General features: G+C 48.1%; 1 protein-coding gene across 3 annotated transcripts in view; it reads right to left on the reverse strand.

Moving 5' to 3' along the window:
• Positions 1–25,704, reverse strand: part of LOC119404592 (adhesion G protein-coupled receptor L1) — a 219,098-nt gene that overhangs the window by 102,674 nt on the left and 90,720 nt on the right. For 2 of the 3 annotated variants that reach the window (XM_037671144.2, XM_037671143.2), the window contains exons 3-5: positions 9,650–9,845; positions 9,487–9,593; positions 6,704–6,871 (exon numbers count right to left, since the gene is read on the reverse strand). In XM_037671144.2, the coding sequence (XP_037527072.1) occupies positions 6,704–6,871; positions 9,487–9,593; positions 9,650–9,845 (471 nt within the window). The remainder of the gene's footprint in view (positions 1–6,703; positions 6,872–9,486; positions 9,594–9,649; positions 9,846–25,704) is intronic. The other variant, XM_037671145.2, reaches the window with a different exon arrangement.

Here is a 25,704-nt window from a genome sequence, read left to right on the forward strand (position 1 = left end):
TTTTCAGCTGAATTCATCTTACAATCTTCTGCTCTGTGTCCTCTTTTTTGGCATTTGGAGCACTTCACTGTCTTTTGATTGTGGCTAATCTCCGTACGACAATTGATGGCAATATGTCCCGACCGATTGCACAAGAAACATCGCTGTTGTGCCCTGAAGTTGCTCCTTGGGACCTGTTCTCTAGCCTCTTCCTCCGCTACCATAGTACCTTCACCGACCCCCTTTCCAAGGTTTCTGATACCTTGCGCCTCCATGAACTGGTCGGCCTGCCTTGCCATTTCCTCTACCGTGCCCACCTTTCTTTCTTTCAAGAATACGGCCAACTTGCCACTGCACCGGTTGAGGAATTGCTCTCCAACTACCTTGTCGCGGACGCCTTCGTAAGTTTTTGCTGTCTCTGACAATTCCATCCATCAATTAAAGTAGTTCGACAGTCGACAGACAAACTGCTTGCCAGTCTCGGAATTCTCCGGCTTGCACGACTGGAATTTTTCACGAAACCCTTCGGCGGTCAGCCGGAATCTTTCCAATAAAGTTTTCTTTGCCAAGTCATAGTCTAATGACTCTGTTGCTGGCATGCGGCCATACACGCTCAGTGCTTCTCCCGCGAGACAAAGGCTCAGAGCATTGGCCCACTCACCCCTCTCCCAACCCTGCCCTATCGCGATCCTCTCAAAGCGATGCAAGTACGCATCCAAATCGTCCCTTCGCTCATCAAAGGGTGCCATTAGTCTACGAGGGCAGACAGGCTTTCGTCCGGGAGATGGCGAATTGGCCGACGCCGTCGATGGGCCACTACCTACACTTGCATCGTCTCGCGATGCTTCGTTCGCTAGTGCCAAACGCACCTTAAGTTCCAGAATTTCTTTTTCTATCTTTTGCTCTGCGAGCGTTCGTTCATGCTGCTCGCGCGCTCTCTTCTGTTCTTCGCGCGCTCTCTCCTGCTCAACTCGCTCCGCGTTCTCAAAGAACTTCAGTGTCTCCTCCTTGCTCATGCCCAAGTCCTTGGCCACGGCCGCCAACTTCTCCCAATCCATCTTCGCACCACTCGAGAATCAGTGACTGGGCAGGACTGTATCCTGGCAGGCTCGCCAATTATTTGTCACGTGTTATCTCGGGGGTGCTTGCAAAAACGGATCGGGAGAGAGGGAGATGGGCACAGGAGACCGTGGTAGGACGGGCAAAAACAACAAAGTTTATAATGAGCAAAAAAGGATAACATGAAAAAGCGTTACAGACACTGAACAATATAACAAAAACCCTATTTACATTATTCAAAAATCTCAGTTCATATCTAGAACTGCAACTTCCTAAACCATGCGTTCTAGCTAGGCTTAGCTAAGTCTACAACTCAGTCTGGCCACTATGGGCCTCGCGGTACGGCCCTCGCGGCCTCAAAGGAAGACCAGCCCACCTCGCCCTGCACCGCCTCATTTGGTACGCCCCTGTGGATGCCCAGTGCTGCTCTACCTGCCTCCCTCTGATGTACTTCGAGGGACTGACGTGTCCCGGATGACAAGCAGAGCACACTGTTTGCAAAAGTCAAGGCCGGGACCGCTACTGACTTCCAGAGCTCTCTGGTGACTTCAAATTTGTTGAAAGCCCAAAGTGCCCTGGAGTTCAGAAAAGCACGCTTCCTCATTGCTCTGGGTTTAAGTTCACTCTCGTAGTGGTGTGTATAGTGAGGTGCAGCTGACAATGTCACTCCCAAGTATCTATAGGTGTTTGTCCACTCTATAGGGTTTCCCTGGAGCATGAGCCTGCTTTCAGTGTATTGCATGGGGTCCTCTTGGCTCGCCATAACCATGCATGCCGATTTTGCGGGGTTGAAGTGCAGACCGATGGCCTGTGCCTCCTCTGAACATATGTCTAGCAGACGCTGCAGGTCCTTTGTGCTGTCTGCCAGTAGCACAATGCCGTCGGCATAGAATAAGGCTGGCAGGCGACGTGGGCAAGTCACTCCCTGATCCCAGTAGGTTAGGTTGAAGCCTGTGTCGCTCTCGGTCAGTTTCCTCTCCATGTTAACTACCAGGAGCATGAATAGCACAGGGCACAAGGGGCATCCCTGTCGCAGTCCTTTAGAGACTTTTATCGGTTGTGTCACATTGCCCTCCCAGTGGATCACAGCCTCATTGTCTGTGTATAGTGACTGTAGAATTTGTTGTAGGTTGCTGGGCAGGCCTTGCTGCCTCAACACCTCCCACAAAAGTCTGTGCTCCACTGAGTCGTATGCACGCGATATATCGAGAAAGGCCATCATTAGGGTCCTTTCCTCTCTTGCTGCAATCTCAATGGCTTGTGTCACAACAAACAAATTGTCTTCCAGGCATCGTGCTGGTCTGAAGCCGTTTTGCAGCTCCCCTAGGACTTCCTTGAGGTGTTTAAGTACATCCACCTAAAGTGCATCAACACAAAGTGGGTGCTGCGCACACAACGCCTGGCCGAGCGGTACGAGGTCGCACCATGCCGACTTACGGAGAAACCTCAGCGGGACAGGAGGACCAAGGTGCGGGAAGCCGTCCAGGAGGCCGAAAGTGCCAGCTGGCGGACGATGGCAGCAGGAAAGCCCGCTTTGAGTTTCTACAGTAAAGCAAAACAAGCGATCGAGAAAGAACCGCTGTACGAAAACTCAAAGGGAAGCGGTCTGCTATGTGAAGCTAGGTGCGGCATGTTGCGAACCCGACTGCTGCGGGCGACGTACACACCCAACCTCGACACGACATGCCCCCTGTGCACCCTGGAGGAGGAAAGCATCGAGCACATCGTGCTACGCTGCCCAGCATTGAAACCACAGGTCTCCGCCACTTCATCTGCGGCCGCTACGCCACCGGAACAACGGCAGAAATTGCTGGCAATGGCGCTGGGTTTCCGGGAGTCACAAGAGCGACCGCAGTGGGAAACGGTGGAGGCAACGAAGCGTCGATTAGAACACTGGTGGTGTGCGAACTATCTGCAGGATAGAACAGGTCCGGCAGCAAATACACCAAACCAATAGTTAGAGACTTATTGTGCCAGATCCGGATTTCCCGTTTGATCGCCCGTTACAAAGGGCAGGGCAACAATATCATCATCATCATCATCAGAAAGTTCTTACAGTACTAACAGTACAGCCACTGTAACAGTACGTTGCGACGACTCGATGTTCCCGTTGCGTCCGTCAATCTCTCGTCGAGACCGTCGTAGACGTCCTCAGTAGGCCTCCGAGTTCATCGTCGGTTGCCTTCGTCCAGCCCGCTGCTTGCTCTCGTCGCGTGCGTCCCCAGTAGTCTTCTCCGTCCTCGGTCCGTCGAGGTTAGGCCTAACTGGGCCTTGGTGCCTTGCTTCGGGACTCCACAGGTGACGGGTGTCTCCTTGACTGCACTGTGGTCTGCAGCCGTCCTGCCGAGAAGAGAAGGGCTGCTGGCGATCCCGGAACTGCCGTATTGAGGGGCGACGGGTCCGGGCAGCCTCGCTTGGAGCCTTCCAAGGTCGACGGCCACTCCCTGGGCCTTGCGTTCCGCCACCTCCAGAACCGAGTACCAGCCGCTTTCGTCGCGGGTGCGACGCTTCCTTCCTCGATCTTCTCCGTCCGGCGCCCCACAGCACAGTGCCACGATCATCCTTCGTCGTTCACCATTACGGCTCGGGTCGCATGCCACGAGCCCCCATACGGCTAATCCTCTGCGTCGACGTGGCTGGTGCGCGTGCCATCAGGTGACTTTTCTTCTCGCGCACCGTCGCCGCGCTTCCACGTCCGGCACGCGCCTCGTGCCCCTCCTTTACTCATCACAATCCCGTACACTTTATCACGTACCGTATACTGCCGATTATAAGTCGACGTTTTTTTTCATAAAATGACCTTCCAAAGTTCGGGGGTCGACCTATAATCGGAGTCGACCTATACGCGGAATTATAAAGTCGACTTATCTGTGGGGTCCGACGAAAGGTCGTCGTCCTCGGATTCCCTGCAATTCGACGCATCGATAACATCAGCCGCAGAGGCAGCGGAGTCGCGGCAACTGCTATCTCCCAACGCACGCATGCCGCTTCCAGAGCTGGATGTTTTTGCGATCTACCACGACAATCGTGAAACTATAGCGAAACCGCGCGAGGCGAAAGTGGCGAAACTACGGAGCACATTTAAAAATCTCCGCGTGGCATTAATGCGAACTGCTTGGGAAACACGGTCTCGAAAGTAGCATTTCAAACCTTTGATAGAGGGCGAACGATGCTCTATGAAAAAATAGGAATTTATCTTGCGATGCACCCTGCAGTTTTGTTTTCATACAATAGAAACGATTCATTGACAAACTGTCGGCGTTCCAAGGAAAAGCTGGCAGCGCCGTGTGAGCTGGCAACAACACTTCGCGGGGAACTAAACCACATGACCAGTCACATGCGCCCACAAGCGTCTTCGCGTCTTTTTGCACTCACGCCTGTTCGTCATTTCTGAATTTTGCTTCGCTTGCGAGCAGTGGTGTGCGCGATTTGTGACGCTGCGAAACGGACGCCAAGATGCCACCACTACGCCGGCAATACACGGTATGTCTGCGCATTTGAAGCGGGGAGTGTGGAACACTTAGGCAAACACTCATCAGCAGGAAAAAACAAGAGTGCTCCACACACGCTGTCATAGCTACAAGCGGCGCTTGTAGCTATGACAGCAAGTGTGGTTAATTAATCTCGCTATGACAGTGAGATTAATTCAACAATGAGTTGTTGAATTAACGACTGTAGAGCAGAAGTATGACTTCTCATCATATGGGCTGCTGAGAGTTGAGGCAGCCATGAACTGCATCATGAAGCCTGGCTATGCTACTGCCACCATCCAACATTTGCATGACACCCCACCTACAATCTGGCCTGACCTCTTCCTTACACCCAGGCCTGTAGGCGCTGCTTGCTTTAACCTGTCAACGTTCCACCAGAGCCATTATTCTGCATTAACCTTGATCAGCTGGCACTCTTCCTTAGTTCCAGATGTATACAATTGCTGTTATGGCCAACTACATCACCAGATATGCCATGATGTATGCCATGCTAAGCAGCAGACATTTTGAATTTCAGCAAAACGGTGTCATTTTACAGCGAAAGCTGCTATGAGATCACAACAACAGCCCATTTTGGCACCATAGTTGTCCGTAACTGCTATCGCGCGAAGTAAGAACAAATGAAATGAGACAAAAATTTCTAGGATCGGATGGGACTCGAACCCTGGCCCTCTGCATGGCAGTCGAGTTTTCTACCACAAAGCCACGCAGGTGCTTGAAACTCCTTCGCAAGAAGGCCCTATACAGGCATCATGTCGGGCAAGGAATCACGTTAACATATGTAATATTCTAAAAAGACAGGGCACCCGCTCCATGGCAGGTGATCGCTATATGTAATATATAGCGATGAGCGATACATATATATAGCGCTATATGTAATATATTACATATAGCGATTGCTATATGTAATATAGCAATATAGCGATGATTGCTATATGTAATAGAGCGGGTGATCCATGGCACCCGCTCCCTCGTCATCTTCTCGTTTTTAAGCGAAAGGTGAAGAGAAATGTGTGCATGCTTCATCCTGCTGCTATTACAACCTGGAACACAGCACGCCGGTCCGCCTCCTTGTCTTGACAAAACTGTGTCACTAGGACGAGTCTGTAGTGATCACACAGCAAAACTATATATCCAAAACGCATGAACACACAGTAGAAGCAACATTGAACAGTGGGTAGGTCGCTATTCTCCCGCACGCCTGCGCTTCTTTTTTTCCCCACAGGGCCTTGGCACTTGGCTGGGGCTAGCGCAGTGCTGCAAAAGTGAGCCTGCTCACTCACTTTTACTGAATTTCTGTGTAATACGTCATATATGATGCAGAAGCTTCACAATGCTCTTTTTAATGCTTTCATGCCGTGCAACTTGTTATGTAATAAAAAGGTATATCATCAGCTTCTCAGTCTGTTCCACAAAGCACTGTGCTTGATGAAAAAAAGCCAATGGCATTTCAGTGCATGTAATCCTGGGAGTGTTAGCCGGCACTGCTTGTGGCCATGACAGCAAGTGTGGAGTACTATTTTTTTTTTTCAAGTTGACAACACACAGCATGTGAACTTATTACGAGCTACCCTCGCACACTACGTAAGGCATCGAGCCTTCCGTTGGTGTCAATCAAGTCACTCAACCACTGCTACAAGCACATCCACTTCCAGCTTTCAGGCGACCTGCATGCTGCTGATAGCTAAACTTCATTGAATGAATGCAGGTACAGAATCTTTGTGCCACCTTATGCTAGCAATAGATTAAGTTAGTTGGTTCACACTTGCACTGTGCACTCATGACAAGAAAGTAGTCTATTGGTTTATACCTTTAATGGCACTGTGCGAAAAGAAAGCATGAACCTGTTTTCCTGCCCGTCTTTGTAACACCATTTTCTGACATCGCACAAGATCAATGTGAAACAAACTAGGAATCATTTCACAAGCTCCTGACGTGCAGCGCTCAGTGTGTTGCTGTGCATGCGCTGCTTCGGCTGCAGCCGCTGCATCAGGCCGCATTGCATTGGAACGGGTTGCACTGTAGGGCAGCCAGATTTGTGCTTGGCGTGGCATTGCTGACCTGGCATGACAAAACGTAATATCGGAGTAAAACAGGGCCTTATAGGAATGTACTTTGCTCAAGCTGGACACACTACAGACTATTGCAGCAAGGAAATGGCGGCAACAACTGACCTGTGGTGGTGCTCAAGTCCGCTGGCCTCTGGTAGACAGCTGGCAGTGGTGGGGGTGTCCTTGGCACTACACGGTCTGCTTGCTGCTCAGAGCCTAGCGTTGGTGGCAGCAGGTCCCCTGGACTGAGTGGTGTCGGACGCACTGCACTGCTGGCCGTTGTTAGTTCAGCTGCGGTGGAGGAAATTGTACCTGCCACTGAGGAAGGCTCCATAAGTGACTGTATATATCTGTGCTTTGTGGTTCTCTATAGCGCGTTGCTTCAGAGGACACACAGTAGGCTCTCGAGGCACGCCTATGCCTCCCCCTCCTTCTCTGCAAGCTATCTGCACCTCACAGCTGGTTTTGCGCTAGCTCCATGATCGGCGCTAGCTCCAGCCCGTCTTTCGTAAGGAACATGAAAGGACGCCAACACCAGGGGAGCGGGGGGGGGGACCGCATCGTTCGAAGGGCGCAGTCGCTTGCGCGCGCGCCATCTCGAGGCATCAGGAGACGGCTCGCAAACTTGCTCACGGCCGGGCTAGACTGCACGCGCGCGCTCGCAGAAAAGAAGCGCGCGTGCGGTCTAGCCCGGCCGTGACTTGCTGTGCTCTCAATGTTTACTTCGTGTTTAGAGAACTCAGAGCAAGAAAACGCTTCGTTTCCTGGAGCGGCCATATTCCCTTAAACCAGTGTTTTGTTGAGTTACGCGAGATCGGATCCAAAAGAGTTAGCTGCTAGCCTTACTTCGTTTAACAATACAATTTGTTGGTATCGCATTCATTGCTTCGCCCTTAAGCGAAACTGCGTTTTTTTACCCGTCAGCTATTGACCCCCGAAAGCGAGGGGCGGACGTGTAACATGGGGTAGCCGCTTCACTGTGGGCCGTCAGCGGCGGGCCCGCTACTGACAGCTGCATATTTGCGGCTGCTCCGACCAGGATATATGCTTTTATTATGAGGTGACATTTTTAAAAAGCAAGCAAAAAAATTCGAATTGGAACCCTAGCACGTGAGCTCGAAAGGGCAGTGCCTTTTAGGGGGTATTTACCGCAGAGTGATTAAACTCGGACGTGCTGTAATTACGAAAAAGCTCTTCCGAATGAAGATCCATGGATAAAGTATATCTGAGGAAAGTGTGAACGCGTTTCCACCGTTCGCGTGCTCTTCCATAAACGCGAAGCAAGGAAAATTCGATATTGTTCCATATATATACTGCTAGCGATCCCAGATTTCATTCCGCGATGTCCGGAAACAGAAGTGACAGACATTTTTTAGCAGCACACATGTAGTTATTACTGAACATTGCTTTCCTTACGTGCCGTGCGACGCTTGAAACGAGCTATCAGCAGCGTTTCAGACGACGTCCGCCGATGAATCGCCGTCGCACTTTCTCGCTACCGATAGGCCTAGAACGTCACGAGCCTCTGCGGAGAGCGCGTTTTACTGTCGAGCCGACTTGCAGAACAGAAGCTGCGTCGGCACCGTGCATGACATCGTGGCTTATTCGGGACGCACGCGCGAGCGCTATTTATTCAGCGGAATAATTCTTGGTCCATGGTTGCGACTTTGGCAGCCCCAAGATCAAGCTGCACATGTTCTGACGCGCCGGCCGTGCGATTGCCGGTGATAGACGCCCCCAAACCCGAGACTTTGGCGCAGTTTGGCGCAATTTTCGTCGATATTATCAGGAAGGCGCAGTAAATACAAATTGGCGCACTTTGGCGCAGTTGGCGCAGGAGTGGAATCACTGACCTCTGATTACTTTCAGTAATTCAAAGTTCCTTGCATCCCGCTTTTTGTATGTTTCGTTAATTCGAAAACCAGCTTAATTCGAAAGTTTTTCACAGTCCCAGTGACTTTGAATTAACGAGGTTTTACTGTACCTACTGCAGGTGCAGTTGCAAGGTTCCCACTACACCATAATTCTTCCTTTTGCAAATTGGCAAAGTACCCACTACGTGTCCGTAAGTTGCCACGCGCAGCTGCACACTTTGTAATTGGTGGGCAGCTTTAAACCAGCCACACAATTCACTTGTTTTGATGGCTGATGCGCTTCTACGATTCTGCCACGCAATATTACATGCGTTAAGGAGACTCCTCATAGCACACGGCATTCTTATAGCGTTTTTTACGAGACAAATTCAAGCACTGCCGTGGCTCCGTGGTGAAACACCTGCTTGCCATGCAGTAGGCCCGGGTTCAATTCTCACTCAAAGCGTAGATTTTTTAAAATTACTTACCTATTTGCATCTATCTCGAATCTTCACTAACGGACAATGCCAATTTTTATTCTCAACCAACACTGGAATTTCTGCGAAACGAGCTCTTTAATGCTACTGCGTTAATAGTTTATGCATGTATCGGTGGGTTTCCAAGACACCCTTGTTCATGCCTCTTACTCCACTGCATCTATAATACCTTTTGCGAAGGGAAACTAACATTTCCCTTCGCTCTGTCTCATTAGAGTAGGCGATTTTAACTATCCTGCAATTAACTGGCACACAGCTCTGCCATCAGTAATTGAGGAGTTCTCGATGTACTCAGACCTTCTATTGAAGATGGAGCGACATTATAAGGATCTGCATTAGACAGGCTTGGTAGGCGTCGGCCAGACTTACTAGATGGTGAATAAGACCTAAGAGTGTGACAGCACAGGGTGTTTCCCTGTGAAGTGTGGCACAGAATGTGAGCATTTACTGTGAAGCACAGCAGCAATGGGCAGCAATAACTGTCGTGAAACCAAGCATCTCCACATATAGCTGGAGCACCTGTGGATGCTCCCTTGAAGTGATGTGTAACACTTACCAGGAATGCACTGGTAATGGGCTTCAAGGTACTTGAGGGTGCCTGGACAAGGGTCGCCAAACACGTCTGTCGATGCCGGTAGCGTACAACCTTTCTTCACATCACAGCTGAAAGAGATGGAATGGTGAGCCAGAGCAGTGCCACCAGTTGCGCAGGCACTCACCTCTGCTGCATTACCCGGAAGGAGCGGGGGGACATGCAGTCAACGCTCCAGTCCAGCGTGCCGTGCTCGTTGCAGATGGAGATGGAGAAGCGACCGTAGTTGGCACGAATCAGCTGCACCAGGTGGCCCTCATCGCACGAAATGCGCAGCTGCGAGCCCTCACACGCATATGCCGTTCTGTACCGTGGGGGGTCTGCTGCAGGGACAAAGAAAACATGATTCGTACGCTCATTTATGCGGCTATATGGTAAGCACTTCTGTAGTTCAAAGACATGCTGCAAGACATTTTGCTTTGTCCAACTTCGTGGTAATCTCATCAACAATATCACTTTCTTTTTCATTTTTTATGGAATGTATTGATTTTTTGTCAGTGATACGATTAAATTTTGTTTGTATGGTGCTGCTCTATGTGTGCTGATCATCATCACCCGCCTGCAAGATGGCCTCTCAGAATGATCTCCAACCCTGCGCGAGCTGATTGCATTTTATTTATTCGTTAATCTGTTTATCAATACCTTACCGAACCTTTGTGGGGCATTGTGTAAGGTGGCCAGTGCAGCAGATACATACTACAAGATAAAAGTACAATGACACCTCAACAAAGTAAGACATCGATTAGTGCAGAAGAGGCAAACAAACTCACAAACATAACAAAATGTTCTACAAGTGAGCTATAGTATGTGAAACAATATAAGTAGTATTTAAGTGTGCTATAAAAACAACTAATTCAACGGCAACAGTGCTACAGAAAATGAGAACAACCGACAAAAGATCGGCTTCCCGCAAAGAAAAGAAATGTATACAGACAAAGAAAAAGAAAACAGACAGAAAAAAAAACCACACAAGCACAACACATAAAACATTGGATTTTGGTGCATAGGTATTTTTTTAAGATTATCGAAAAACTTTGTATGATGTCACTCTGATGCAAGGTCATCTGGAAGGTCATTCTACAAATGAATAGCTCATGGAAGAGCTGATAAGTTAAATGCGTCACCATACATGCACGATAAGTTAACAGTTTTTATGTAGTCTGTGTGAACCAGTATTGCAGAATGGGCGCCTCAATTCCATTCGAATTCCATTCCGAGGAATTAAAACTTGCCGCAATTCCATTCCTTTCAATTCCTCGGAATGAAAAAGCTTATCCCATTCCCACTCCGGGAATGGCCGGGCAGTTCAGTTCTATTCCTTTAATTCCTCAACGTAGGAAAGGTACCTTGATAGTTTTACCGAGTTAAGAATGAACGCCCCATAAAGCTGATGTTGTCAGATGTATTAAGAACTGCAAAAGCATGCAAAACACGTCACCAAGGTCGAGGAATAGTAGCTTGGTGACATGTCTCGTGCAGTACAACCACCCTATTAAATCCCGTGACAGCATTCAAGCACGCTGTCAGCATGTTTGAACGAATGGTAATGTTTTAATACTGTTTAAGCTTAAATGCGTTAATGCTAAAATGATGATGTAGCGTATTTTTATGCTGACAAAAGTAGTGTTCAAGACTACTAAACAGTTTTGCCATGCCTCTGGGGCGGTTGTGAATGTGGAGAAAACTAAGATTTGGTTAATGAGGAACAAGACCCTCTAGATCTCCTGGTATTAGTTGGAACAGTGCACCGCTCAAGCACCTTGTGCCTTTGCATTGAATATGGAACACTAGGCCGCACTACTCGTTGGCACTCAATGCTTGTCAAGCGCGCCTCGCAAGCATGGATGGGGCGAGGAGAACTTTCTGTGCTCGCCTGTGCGCAAGTATGCAATGTCTTCCTTGTCGAATAAAGCGGTGTGCATATTGCCACGCCCACTTCTTGTCTTGTTTTTGGTGTATTCGGGTTTGACCGGCAGGGACGGTTATCAACGCTCGACGCTGTCCGCGAAGTAGTGTTCTAGAAGCGTCGCGATTGTAGTAGACCGTTCTGTTAAGATTGCGCCCCGCACGCGAATGTTCCAGCTTTGTCTAGAGATAACGCCGCCACCAGCGATATTGCTGGAAAGTTCGATAGCGCCTGTATAAAAGCCGACGCGCTTGACCGCTTGTCAGTTGATCGACGGTCGACGTTCTGTCCGCCGCTATCAGTGTATTGCTGTGGTTTGACTTTTAATTTCTCGGCCACAAGTTCGGCCAAATAAAGAGTTTCATCTCGGACGTGTTCACTGCTTCACTGCTGCCTTCGTCGACGTCACGACCACGTGACAATATGGCTAGCAAACCTGTGGCAACTATGAGTAAAAAGCTCGTAGTGTGAAGCGGTCACTGCGCGCAAGTATTTCAGCTGACTGCGCGTGCAATTTCCTTTTTTAACACGAAAGTGTTTTATGCCGGGGTCCACCAAGTACATCCGTCACGGATATGACGTTGATAAAATGGACGCCAACGAGTGAGAGAGAAAAAAACCAAGAAAAAGATACCCCGCTGGGAATCGAACCCACGACGTTGCGGCCGCGACGGCAAGCGCCCGACGCCCTACCGAGTAAAGCCCGAACCATACAGAGCGTTTTTGCCGGCGTTTCCTGGCGTTGTGTCCCTCGGCGTCGTCGCATCAACGCCATCAGAGAGGGCGGCAAACCATATGAAGAGCGTTAGCTCAGCGTCACACAGTGTGACCAGAGGGAATGAACCTGACACCTCGTAAAGCAGTGTACAGTTTCCGTCAATGGACCAACAAGATATATTCCTGATTATAGCTTTTATGTCTCATTAGCAGTTCTGTGGTGCAGAAACGAGTCGCAGTGACACAACGCCACCGAAAAGTCTTTTTTTTATTGACTTGTAGCGCCAGCTATTGGCATTAAGAAGAAGCACAAACTTGTAATATATGGCCTCTGAGCTTGAAGCTGCCGTATATCTTTGAGGCCACGTATTCGGCCAATACACTCATTCCTGTTAAGCCTACCGATGAACTTGAGTACGGCACTCGGAAAGACTTCAATGATATCACGATTCCTTTGCTGTCGAAGCTTCTAGGGAACAAGCTAAGTCAAATACAAGCATCAGTTGAGAACTTAAGGGCCGCACAGTGCACGGCGACGACTTATTAGATCCGAGGCGGGCGGCAGCCATTTTGGCAGCACCGACGACGCCTTACGTAGCGGAAGTCGCTGCCAGCCGCACGCTGATTGGTTCTGCGTCCATCGAACTGCTTCCGGCGTCGACGCTGCCGCCCGTGATGTCTGGACCGTCCAGAGGTGGACGTTTCGGCCACCGTCACCGGTAGCGTCGACGTCGAGGGACGCCGGCGTACGAAACGCCGGGAAAACGCCGGCAAAAACGCTCTATATGGTTCGGCCTTAAGGCCGAACCATATACAGCGTTTTTGCCGGCGTTTTCTGACGTTGCGTCCCTCGGCGTCGTCGCATCAACGCCGTCAGAGAGGGCGGCAAACCATATGAAGAGCGTTAACTCAGCGTCGCACAGTGTGACCAGAGGGAATGAACCTGACACCTCGTAAAGCAGTGTACAGTTTCCGTCAATGGACCAACAAGATATACTCTTGATTATAGCTTTTATGTCTCATTTGCAGTTCTGTGGTGCAAAAAAACGAGTCACAGTGCCACCGAAAAGTCTTTTTTTTTATTTGACTTGTAGCGCCAGCTATTGGCATTAAGAAAAACCACGAACTTGTAATATATGGCCTCTGAGCTTGAAGCTTCTGCACATCTTTGAGGCCACGTATTCGGCCAATACACTCATTCCTTCTAAGCCTACCGATGAACTTGAGTACGGCTCTCGGAAAGAGTTCAAAGATATCACGAGCACTTTGCTGTCGAAGCTTCTAGGGAACAAGCTAAGTCAAATACAAGCATCAGTTGAGAACCTAAGGGCCACACAGTGCACGGCGACGACTTATTAGATCCGAGGCGGGCGGCAGCCATTTTGGCAGCAGCGACGACGCCGTTACGTAGCGGAAGTCGCTGCCAGCCGCACGCTGATTGGTTCTGCGTCCATCGAACCGCTTCCGGCGTCGACGCTGCCGCCCGTGATGTCTGGACCATCCAGAGGTGGACGTTTCGGCCACCGTCACCGGTAGCGTCGACGTCGAGGGACGCCGGCGTACGAAACGCCGGGAAAACGCCGGCAAAAACGCTCTATATGGTTCGGCCTTTAAGCTAACTCGGGAGATGCTAGACAGGGCGCGAACGCGCCTTATATCTTTCACACATTCTCTTTCGCGGCGGGCGGAGCGGGGCGATGCCGCCGTCTGTGAGGTTTGAAAAGAAGTTATGCTTCACGATCGACACTTACTGGCGCTTCCTCCGAGATTGCACGCGATATCGGCGGTAATGGTTAAAGCGTCTCGATACCAGAGAGGTAGACTGGCCGCGCTGGCGTCGCCGAGGCACCTTTGACGCAGTTACGTTCTTTGCCTTTGGCTTCGTGTTAGCGTGCGTCGGCTCATCGGAGTAGTGAAGCTTCCACGTGCACCAACGGGATTTCTCCGCAATATGCGTTGCAGAAAGGACGCGATTTCGACGGGCGAAGCTAGTGTCGATGTCAGTAGGTGCGCCATGGAAAAATTGGTTTTAATATCAAATTAAAATATCTTATCAGCATTTGCTGAGCTTCACACTTACTCAGAGCCGTCTCTGCATACAGGAGATTTGTATGGCAGCATGCAGTTTCCGCCGAGCCACGCAAAATGTCGCTCGTGTTTTATTTATTGCGATTGTTGCGGCAGCTGAGGTGCTTTCAACGCCACTGACGTCTTGTCAGATGCATTCAAAGCAGCAGTGAACCTTGCGACCACTTTTAAATTTTCGTATTCGAATGCGAAACAAAAATGCTTCCGTTTTAAGCGAATTACTGCGATGTTGGTGAGCGCCAAAAAGAAGCAAAAAGCACACATCTGACGAGAGGCAAGCGGGACTTTATATGAGAATAGAGATAATGGTAAAGAAGGACCTGATCACAGACAGACAGACAGACAGACAGACAGACAGACAGACAGACAGACAGACAGACAGACAGACAGACAGACAGACAGACAGACAGACAGAACTTTATTGTGTCCTGGGACGAGGGTTCCTAGGGCATCGCCCACGAAGGGGTCGGGAGCCAAAGGTTCCCGATCGCTTCACAGGCTCCCTGGACCGCCCCGAGTTGATTCGCAAGATCCGGACTTGCGACGCATTTTAAGAATTGTCTTGTTGACGTGATGCTTTCTTGTGCAAATGCGCAAGCGGGGGCACCGCCACAATAAATGAGAAAAAGTTGCTAGCTGATCGCACGCTAAGCACTTCGGCGAAATGTCTGCCATAGTGGCCGGCGACGGGAACGATCTAGTCTGGAGGAGTCGGAGGGCGATCTCCTGCTTCCGAGTTAGCTCTCTGTGCGGATCTGCAAAGGATTTCCTGCCTAATCTATAGTGTGAAGTGACCTCGTGAAAGGTGGTCAACGGGTCTCCGTCAGCGCCATCGCCACCCCCCTCCCCCGCAGCCTGCGGGGGGGCTCGTTTGCCCGGGGCGGAGAATGAATCCTCGCGCCCGAGCGTGAGCCACTTCGTTGGGGTTGGCGATGCCGTCGACGGAGGCGCCCATGTGGGCGGGAAACCATGTCAACTCATGAGGAAATACTGTAGATTTAGTTAAAGGGGTACTGACACAAAATTTCGCGGCCGAGATAGCCTGCTGGATCGATTTCCGTGTACGTGCGTGTACCATCTGCAAAATATCGACAGCGAATAAAGCTTGGAAGGTATTTTATATGAATTTTGAAGTTCGCGAGCGCGATCCAGCATTATAGGCCGCACCTGGTGCATTGACACCCTCGGAGGTGACCCGAGGTGACCATCCTACTTCACCCTACGTAACCGTTGCAGCCGGTACAAGTTATGATGACGTCGTAGCCGCCATTTCTGTTTTGACGCGCTTCCCGACGAATCGCTCATCGCCAGCGGGTCAAACCTGAGGTGATTCGCCACGAAAATTCCTTCCATCCCCGCCGCAAGAAAATCGTCGCCATCAGACGACGAGCCCGACGACGACAGACCACGCGGAAATGCGTCACTGTTCTGTGTGCTCACGTGACTGAGCGTTTCACTCGCTAGGTGGTGATAGTTGCACCCGGCGGCTTGTCGTTTTTGGAGCTCTGTCAAACCGAAACTGAGGCTGTGTCGGTAATGAGGAGCTTGTAATTAATTATCTGTCGCGCGCTGCAGCAAACGATGTGCCGTGTCATGACTAACAGGCCCCCAGCAACACATTGCAGCAAAAAAACGCGGGGCGAAAATTTTTATGTCAGGACTCCTTTAAAATAATGTGAGCAGCCAAGGAGATTTGATTGGCGTCAAACGACCTGACGGCCGTCATGGAATCGGAAAAGATGGGGCATGGATCTTTAGTTGTTAGTGCCAGAGAGATGGCGACCTGTTCGGCCACTCCATGCCTGGTCAGACCATCGGCAATGGCTGGTGGCCATCGACCACCTTCGCGGTGCGGCCAAGGCGTGGCATGCCTACGAAGGCATCAGGCAGCAATCATGGCCCGAATGGTGTGCCAGACTCACCAGTCTCTTTCGTCCTCTTTCCCACGCCTGTGACCCTATCTCTTCAGACACATTCTCTAGCGCGGATGGGGGCTGTGAGGCACACCACTTCGACGGTGCAGATCGGGCTCGCAAAGCGCAGCGCGTCCCTGGTACAGCTGTCTCCTGTAGCTGCTCCACGGACAGCTTCGCGGAGTGCCCTGCTGCAGTCATCGACACTGGCCTCAAGCTGTACTCCTCCCCACAGGTGTCAGACTCCGCGTCGATACCTGCCCCACAACGACCCTTGACAGAGACCAAGACCAAGCCACAGCAGCCGGCATTTGTCAAGGAAGAGACAAATGAGCACAACACCCGTTGGTTGGTTGGTTGGTTCCTTAGGGGAATAGCTCAACCCACTACGGAGGATCGGCCTCGAAGCGTGCGGCAGTAGACTTTGTGAAAAAAAAATTCGGCAGATCCCACGTACCGTGGGAGTCGATGTTATGCGAAGCATGCGGCGGGAAGGCGTCTGTGGCGCAATTATTTTTACTGAGCGAAACGTTACAAAATGACGCTAAAGATTTGTATAAATTTTATACGCACACATATACGTTGAAGAGGCGCATATGTGTTATATAACCAGTTGTTTACAGTTGGTTAACGCTGCCAACGGCAACGTGGGTATTACCAACACCAGAAGCGCTAAGCTGATATGTAGTGCTTATATTTGTCCCTTATGATGAAGAACGCAGGCACGTTTCACGAACCCGTGTGCATGTGTGGAAGAGGTTCTTGAGAGTTCTTGAACAAGGTCATCATCACCGTCATAAATGAGCACCAGCAGCTGGACCGGACTTGTTAATCGGATCCGTTCGTGATCACGGCTATGAGGAGTCTAAGTGTAGTGCAGTGCGGGGTATAGTGCAGCTGGTGGAAATCGTGGATGCCTCTTACGATAAAATGATCAATGATGCCTCCTGTCGAGGACGTGGCAGCGAGGTCTTTTGATGCCCTATCCACATCCAAGCCGTCTTTCACGCAGTATAAGGATGAAGCTTCGTTGCCAGGTCTTGATAAATCAATGTTGAAGTCACCGGTATTGATGAGAGGCCTGATTCTCTCGGCAGGTTTATTGTAGGAAGCATTGACCCCGGTTTTTGCGTTATCCACGTGGTCCACGTTGCGGACCACGTGGACGAGTGGATGGTAGTTGAGCGTCTTCCAGGGGTGTTCTGTCTTCAGCTTCCTCACTTTTCTTGCGTCCGCCGCGGTGGTGTAGCGGTTACGGTGCTCGTCTGTTGACCCGAAGGTCCCGGGTTCGATTCCGGCGGCGGCGGTCGCATTTCGATGGAAGCGAAATGCTAGATGCCCGTGTACTGTGCGATCTCGGTACACGTTAAAGAATACCCGACGGTCAAAATTTACGGAGCCCTTCGCTACGGCGTCTAACATAATCATATCGTCGTTTTGGGACATAAAACCCTAACAATTATAGTTGTTATCACTTTCCTTGCGTGTCAATGTGTGTGTTCGCGGTTACTGTGTTGGTTGAGGCTGTATCAGCTGTGGCACATACCCGCTTAACATGAACTCTGGTGTACGGGTATGTGCCACACGTGACTAAGAGAAAGGGTTTCATGACGTACGCGACAGGTATTTTGCGTTATTCATGTCTTGACCAGTGAATCGTGTTCGCCATACTCTGATCCCCTGCTATGCCAATTTCGGTATATGAGAAGTTATAGAGACGACCAGGAGAGCGCCAAGACGTAGGCGGCTAGATAGATAGATAGATAGATACGTAGATAGAAACGGCCAAAGTGCCTGAGGTTCGCTAAGAAATGCTTCGCATTTAATAAAATAAAAGAAATATGCGAAAAAGATAATTTATAGTAAAAAAAATGTTGGGGCAATTTCGCTTTTTTTCCCTTTTTTATGAAATGTTAATTAAACGAGTGCTAAATATAATTAAATAAATAAGTAATTACAGAAATTTAAGTAAGGGAATGAAATTGTATATTTCTACTTATAATTTAACATGGCAGTCTCTTTGTTTCTTTAATAAAAATGAATAAGGCATCATATATGCCCCTGTTGCATTGCCCTAGTGCCGACGCCCCCAGGGAGAGTAATGCCGATGTGGAAAGCTCAAGGCCAAGTTTTTGAGAAGGAGGTTTTAGAAATTTTTGCCTTATGTTTTGGTATCTTCGACATTCTGTGAAGTAGTGCTCTATTGTTTCTACTTGACTACAATAATTACAGTTAGGGGAAGGAACGAAACCAGGCCTGTGTAAATAAAAATTTAGTGACGGTATTCTGCATCGCAGTCTAGTTAACGTTACTTCCAATTGCCTTGTACTACACCATGTGCTATTCCACGAAAACCTATAAGGTGATGAAAATATGTATTGTTTAGGACATGAGATTTAGTACGTTCCTCTTGCAGACAAAAATTTCGGAATCGTGCGATCGTGTTGTTGGAAGACGGCCTCAGAACATTTATGACCGGTCCTTTAAGGGATGCTGCCGCCAGAGTGTCCGCCGCTTCATTTAATATCAGTCCAGTGTTGCCTGGTACCCAAACCAACCGGACGTGGCGTACGTGATTGGGCATATATGAGAAAAGTTCTGTTAGGCAGCTCGACGGCTGTGGCAATGCTAATGCCGTACACACAGACAAGGAATCCGTTAATATAACTGCTGAAGAGATATGTGCTGGGAGTTTCCGCAAAGCAAGAATAATTGCGATTAATTCTGCCTGGAATATTGGTGTGAAGTCAGGCAAACGGAGGGAAAATGAACAATTTAGTGTTGCTGAATAAATCCCCACCCCTGCCTTCTCATCAGTAACAGAAGCATCTGTGGCTATTACTGAATTTATCCGTACGTTTTTACGGTGGTCTTCCAACAACCCATTTAAATATCTAATGGGGAGCATTTTTTGGAAGTATGTCATCATATTCTATTACTGCTGTGTGTTTGAGTGCGTTTGGGTAGATTATATCACTAAATGTCACTTGTAACGGCTCCAGGAGCTTTTGCACGAAAATTATTTGAAGGCGATGTAGTCGAGACCATTCACTTTCAAAAAATGTGGACGGCTCTCTAAGAAATACACATTGGGAGCGTCTGTGTTGGGAGGCATATATGTTTTGAAATGTTTGAACTGTTAAAATTCTAAACCTAGTTTGAAGACATGGCAGGTTTGTTTCATGGTAAAGTATATTATTAGCTACAAATTTTGGAGGTCCGAGACATAAACGTAACGCCTCACGTTCTATAATTAGAAGAGGGCGTAATTTATAAGCAGGTCCCCCACAGAACAAAATGCATCCAAACTCTAATATTGGGCGGACATACATACAATAGATCATTAACAATGTTTTTCTACGCATTCCAAAACGAGTGCTGCTGATTCGTCTTAATAATCCAATTGCACGTAAACCTTTAGCTGCAATGTACTCAATGTGCGAGCTCCAATTAAGCTTAGGCGTGTATATTATACCCAAATATTTTTATGAATCGATCTGTGGAATAAAGGCCTGGCCGTACGTAAGTGCGATACGCGCGGGAAAAGTCAATGGAAAAGCAAGAAGAGCACTTTTGTTAACATTCAGAGACAAATTCAGGTCCTTAAGCCATATTTCGATCCCATTCAAGTATGACTGTAGAATGTTGTACAGCGAATGTATATCACTGGAAGATGCAAAGAATGCAATGTCATCCGCGTATACATACACTTGCACGTCGTTGCGCGAAGGAATCGAACTTAGTAATATATTGAATAAAATGGACGAGAGAACTGACCCTTGAGGAACTCCCCTTGTTTGTTTGTATTTTTGAGAAGATAACCCGTTCTGCGAGCAATAAAATGTGCGTCCACTTAGAAAATTTTGTATCCATGCAATTATATATTCAGGAACATTTACACTTCGGAGTTTACTAATCAAGATGGCGTGTTCTGCGCTGTCATATGCCTTCGCAATATCTAAGTTCACTAGGGCGGCATACTGTTTTTTGTGCCGAGCAAGTTTAATTCTACTTTCCAAATCAACATGGGCACACCAAATAGAGCATCCAGGGCGGAATCCAATTTGCGATTCATTCAGTATATGTTTTGCGTCAATCCATTCTTCAAGATGTCTATATAATAATCGCTCTATTAGTTTTACGAGATTCGACGTGAGGGAAATAGGCCGAATGTTATCTATTGCATAACCAGCGCCCTGTTTTTTAAGCAGCGGTACTACTTTGGCAACTTTCCAATCTGGGTGAATCCAAGCATTTTCTATAGAAAAATTGAGAAAGCTACAGAGATCGATGGGAGATAAATCAAACATAATTTTCATCATGGCTGCAGTTATATTATCTGGGCCCGGTGCTGAGCCTGGCAGTGACTTTACTACTTCCGTTATTTCTTCTAAGGTCGCTGCCTTATATTCGTTGGCTTTTTCTGTAACAGACAAATGGCAGGGTAACACCGATGTGAAGCGACACTCCAATCCTTTCGCAACTGTTTCCAGTGACTGAACCAATTCTGCGGCTGATAAACAAGCTGATTCTAAATTTATTGGTGGGGGAACAATCTTTTTGTGTCTCAGAAACCTAAATAATGCTTTCTTATCTTTTGTCTCTGACATATAACAGTATCGTCTGGAGTTATAATCTTCTTTGGCTTTGCCAGTAGTCTGTTTAAATGTAGCAGCAGCATATTTATAATCTTTCCAGTTACGTGGGCACTGGTTGTAAAGTAATTTCTTCCAAGCTGCTTTACGTCGCCTGTAGTCGCGATGGGCTGGCTGTTCTATTCTCTGCTTCGTCTTCCTTCTCTACTTCGCGCTCCCAAGCTCTGTTCCCGCTTTTTGTCATTACAAGGTTAATAAACGTACACGTGGTTGCTGCCCGACGGCGTGAACTGTCTCCGTGTGTTCCGAGAGCGGCTCATCTTTTGTATTTATTCCATAACCCTACAGCACATTATATGGCTCGCTTACAGCAGGCGTGACGCAGTTTAATCCAATATCACGTCTCAGTTTGCAAGTCTACATCAGCACTTCACTGAAGAAAATCTTTCCTTCATGCTCAAACCGAGCTATAGGAATTATAATGCACCAACTTGCCCAATCAGCAGTACTTGGACTTCACAGCACAAATTTGGATTGAAAGATGGTGGACCTACTCTGGCTCGTAAAGGAGCCGTATACTTCAGTCTACACAAAGCGCAGCCTTCATCAATGCATTTCATTTCTGCATCAGGGCAGAACCGTTAATTCATATACCGCAAAAAACAAATTTCCCTGTACTCACTGCATGTTTCTTCTAACATCTCATTTGTCGACATACAGTCATCTGCTAACCTGTGCGGCGCCGTCAGCTATTTTCTAGATGGCAGGCAAATTAACAGAGTTTATCAATACAAATATTTAGGCGTCATTCTATCAGAATATCTTTCACGAAACTGCACGTGCTCCTTTTATACGAAACACTCAATCGCCGTGTATGCACCCGTGGCCAGGTTCCCATATAAACTTCAGAAGGGTGTCTTGCTGGGCGAGTGGGTACGATAACGTCATTAAACGCGGCGCAAAAAACACGGCCACAGAAGCTGTGTAGTGTGCTCCTTTTCTGCGTTTAATTATGTTCCCCTATAAACACTGCGAAATAAGCTCGCTCTATAATATTAAACGAAAATCTATCCGTTTCGCTATCCATGACTACAGCTTCTCACCGACTCCAGCCCTACAAACATTAAATGTTGAATCACTACTCCACGCGATATTAAATCCAAGTTTTAAAAATGCAATTACGAGGTCATCCACCGGCCTTTGAGATATATGGTATACGCTCATCACATATTGGCTAACGAAAGTTGTACCCGTAGTTACCACGCTTCGGACATTTTCTTGCCCGTACTAATACATTTAAATACAGTTGCCCCCTCCCCTCCTCCACGAGCAACAGAGCTTTGGAATTCTAACCCGCTCCTTACCTGTGACAAGATTTTATATTGCAAGTGAAAAACATCTTACTCAGATGTAAGCTACCTCATTTTTATTATTGTTCTGTAGTATGTGCCTTTGTTTTACCATTAGTATACTAGCTATTTCCTTGCATTTCTTGTTTGTTTGTTTTTTTGTCTCGCTAGCATTATATAACGTTCCCATTCCTACTATAGCCCTAAATAGGGCTGCAATATCTGTAAGTAAATTAATATGTAAATAAATAAATAAAAGCCCCACGCATTGTTTCATGCCAAGTATCTGCCTGTGACGCATTTTTTGCTTCGTGCCAAACGTTACGAGGTGGATGGACGTCGCTGAGTAAACTGGGCCGTTGTGTGCATATCACCAGGCACGTCGACAACACTGGCGTGCAAAGGGTAGCTCATGGTCCGACGTAATACTGTCCCTCACGTTACAGCACAGACGTCACTTTCGTCGAAACCAAGCGCACGTTACGCTTGACTATATCTTGCTGAGTCACAGGAGTAATGCTTAAATCACACTGTTGTAAACGCGGACAGCCATGGAAGGCTGTAGCCACAATTGGCGTTGCCCCGACATGACGCTTCTATAGGGTATTCTTCCAAAGCAGTTTGAAGCACTAGCGTGGTTCTGTGGTAAAATACTTGACTGCCATGCAGAATACCTGGCTTCGATTCCGGCTCGAGCCATGAATTTTATTTTTTGCTTCCATCGGGATTCCTCGCTCATTGACAATGCTGCCGGCGCAGGATCTTGTGCGCGCGACACAGACACGTTAACGCTATCGCATTAAGATTTCCAAGGACCATTCGCGCGCTCTCCCTGGTATACACTGTGAATCACAGCTGGGCCACATACCACGGGCACCGATATGCGAGTATGTGCCACACGTAAGTGGTGGAAAGGATTTCACGACGTTCGCGGCAGGGAAGTCGCGTTATTGATGCCATGATCTTTGAATCGCGTTTGTCATATACTCGTGTTCTCGTCTGCCAATGTTCGTATGTACCTAGCTAAGGAGACGACCAAGAGAGCGCCAAGACGCAGGCGGACGGACAGACAGACAGACAGACAGACAGACAGACAGACAGACACAGACAGACAGACAGACAGACAGACAGACAGACAGACAGACAGACAGACAGACAGACAGACAGATAGATAGATAGATAGATAGATAGATAGATAGATAGATAGATAGATAGATAGATAGATAGATAGATAGATAGATAGATAGATAGATAGATAGACAGACAGACAGACAGACAGACAGACAGACAGACAGACAGACAGACAGACAGACAGACAGACAGACAGACAGATAGATAGATAGATAGATAGATAGATAGATAGATAGATAGATAGATAGATAGATAGATAGATAGATAGATAGATAGATAGATAGATAGATAGATAGATAGATAGATAGATAGATAGATAGATAGATAGGGCCAAGGTGGCTTTGGTTCGCTAAGAAATGCTAGCGAATACGCTTCAATGGATGTCTTTAGTTATAAGTTATAAGACTGCACTCTGCATATAAACACATAACATTTATTTAACCACTCGAGTAACGCGTCGTTTCACATGCAACATAAAAAAAAACGCTCTATAAGTACAAGTGCGATGTACTATAAAGGGGCCCGTCATTTTAAAGCGTTTTGAAAGTATAATGCGCGCAGTAATGAACGGCTACGGCGCAGCAACCGCGAGAAAAAACCACCCCAGAGCCTCGGGGAACGGGCGATTATTGTCATTATATTCCGGGAAGGTCTCGCGCATTAATCAAGTCGCGGCCCGTAAACTGATTCCCACCGAGGTCAGTCACCTGAGTAGTAAAGTGTTCAAGGCGTCCGCAAAGGCCGCCTTACAGGTATATGGCCTCGGTGAAAAAGATATTCTGCTCTTGGTGACGAGTGCTCTTTTGCGCACGTTGCTTGACTGTGTCGTTGTGCAGCGATCAGCAGTTTCTTCGCAAGCGTTGGCAAACACTACTGTATATACTCGTGTATAAGCCATCCCCGCGTATAGCCAGCGCCTCCCCCCCCCCCCCTTTAAGACGCGGAAATCTGGGGGAAAAAAACCTAGAACGTGCCATAACCATTGCCTCCGAGATTACCGCCGCGCCCCGATCTCAAAGGTCACGCAAAAAAAAGCGTTTAGTCCCACAAAGTACTACAAGAAAGATGGCGCCAGTTAACTTTTGCCACTCGCCGCACACCATTGTAATCATCGTTACACGACACGACATTTTCGAACGGACTTCCGTGGCAGACTGCCGAACGGACTTGGCCGTGATTCCAGGATGCATAGTAAAAGTATAAAACAGCGCTTACTTAAACACAAGACGAAGGAAGAAGAGACACACACGGCGCTGAAGTCAGCGCCATGTGTGTCTCTTCTGCGCTGTTTTATATTTTTACCATGGAACCTCACCAACTCACCCAACCTGCGTGTCTTCTTCATTCCAGAATGCTTGACTAGCGTGTTGCAACCGCTCGGCATTTGCGTAAACCCGCCATTCAAGACGAACTTTCGGCGGCGCTACACCGAGTGGATGGCCTCGGACAACCACGAAACAACTCCGACAGCACGACTGAAGTGAGCACCTCTTCAGCAAGTGTGCGTTTGGATCATGGACGCGTGGCGTACATTAATTGTCAGTGGAGACCATCGCAAAGAGCTTTAACTAAGGTCACGGGGCTATCAAATGCGATGGACGGCACACAGCTAGACGACCAGTTCTGGGAGCGCACCGATGAGCTGAGCTTGTCCGACAGTGTTTATATATATATATAGACATTGAATAGTGGAATAAAACGATGATATTTGTCACCAGTTTTTCAATGATCCAACACAGTAGTCGCAGTGGCGCTTCAGTGTGTTAATGTGTAGCTATAGTTTAGCAGAACTTGTTGCTGGGCGAGTTGGTGCACCTTAATACAAAGGGGATAACTGCGCTACCTGACACACACGTAACACACACAGGCGCAGACTTGCAGCTGAACTTTATTACACACATTCCTCCTATAAGTACACTTCGCAGAAATCAACACCGAACATGCGCTTTTCAGAAAGGTGTCATCACAAAAAATCTTAGCAACCATAGGACGTCATCTTAACAACGCTCATCGATAAATCTCATTTCTGAGCTATGAAAGAACAGCGATGATTCACTGACGCATTCATTTCCCTTCTTCCTAATGTGGTATGCTTCGCAACCTTCCCTTGCTCTATTATCTCGGCAGCGGCTCAATATCTTAACACCTTTCAGCATCGGTTCGCACTTGCATTCGGAGCAGTGGGTGGGTAGGTGCCCGCTTGTATCGTTTTTAAACGACAATTCATGTTTACGCATGCGCACGTTCACACATCTTCCGGTCTGTCCTACATAACTTTTAACACGTGACAAGGGGATTTCATAGACAACGCCAACATTGCACTCTAAATATGAATTTGTGTGCTTTTTCCGGCATCCTTGTACCCTGTTTTGGCGGTCGCCTATGCGCGCGCACAACCCTTCAAGCTTCTTAGGAGCCGAAAACACGACTTCAACTCCAAGTCGCTTCCCAACCTTTTTTAGGTGGTGCAACGTTTTATGCAC

Source organism: Rhipicephalus sanguineus, chromosome 9 (genome assembly GCF_013339695.2).
Source record: "Rhipicephalus sanguineus isolate Rsan-2018 chromosome 9, BIME_Rsan_1.4, whole genome shotgun sequence".
In the NCBI taxonomy this organism is placed as follows: Eukaryota; Metazoa; Arthropoda; class Arachnida; order Ixodida; family Ixodidae; genus Rhipicephalus; species Rhipicephalus sanguineus.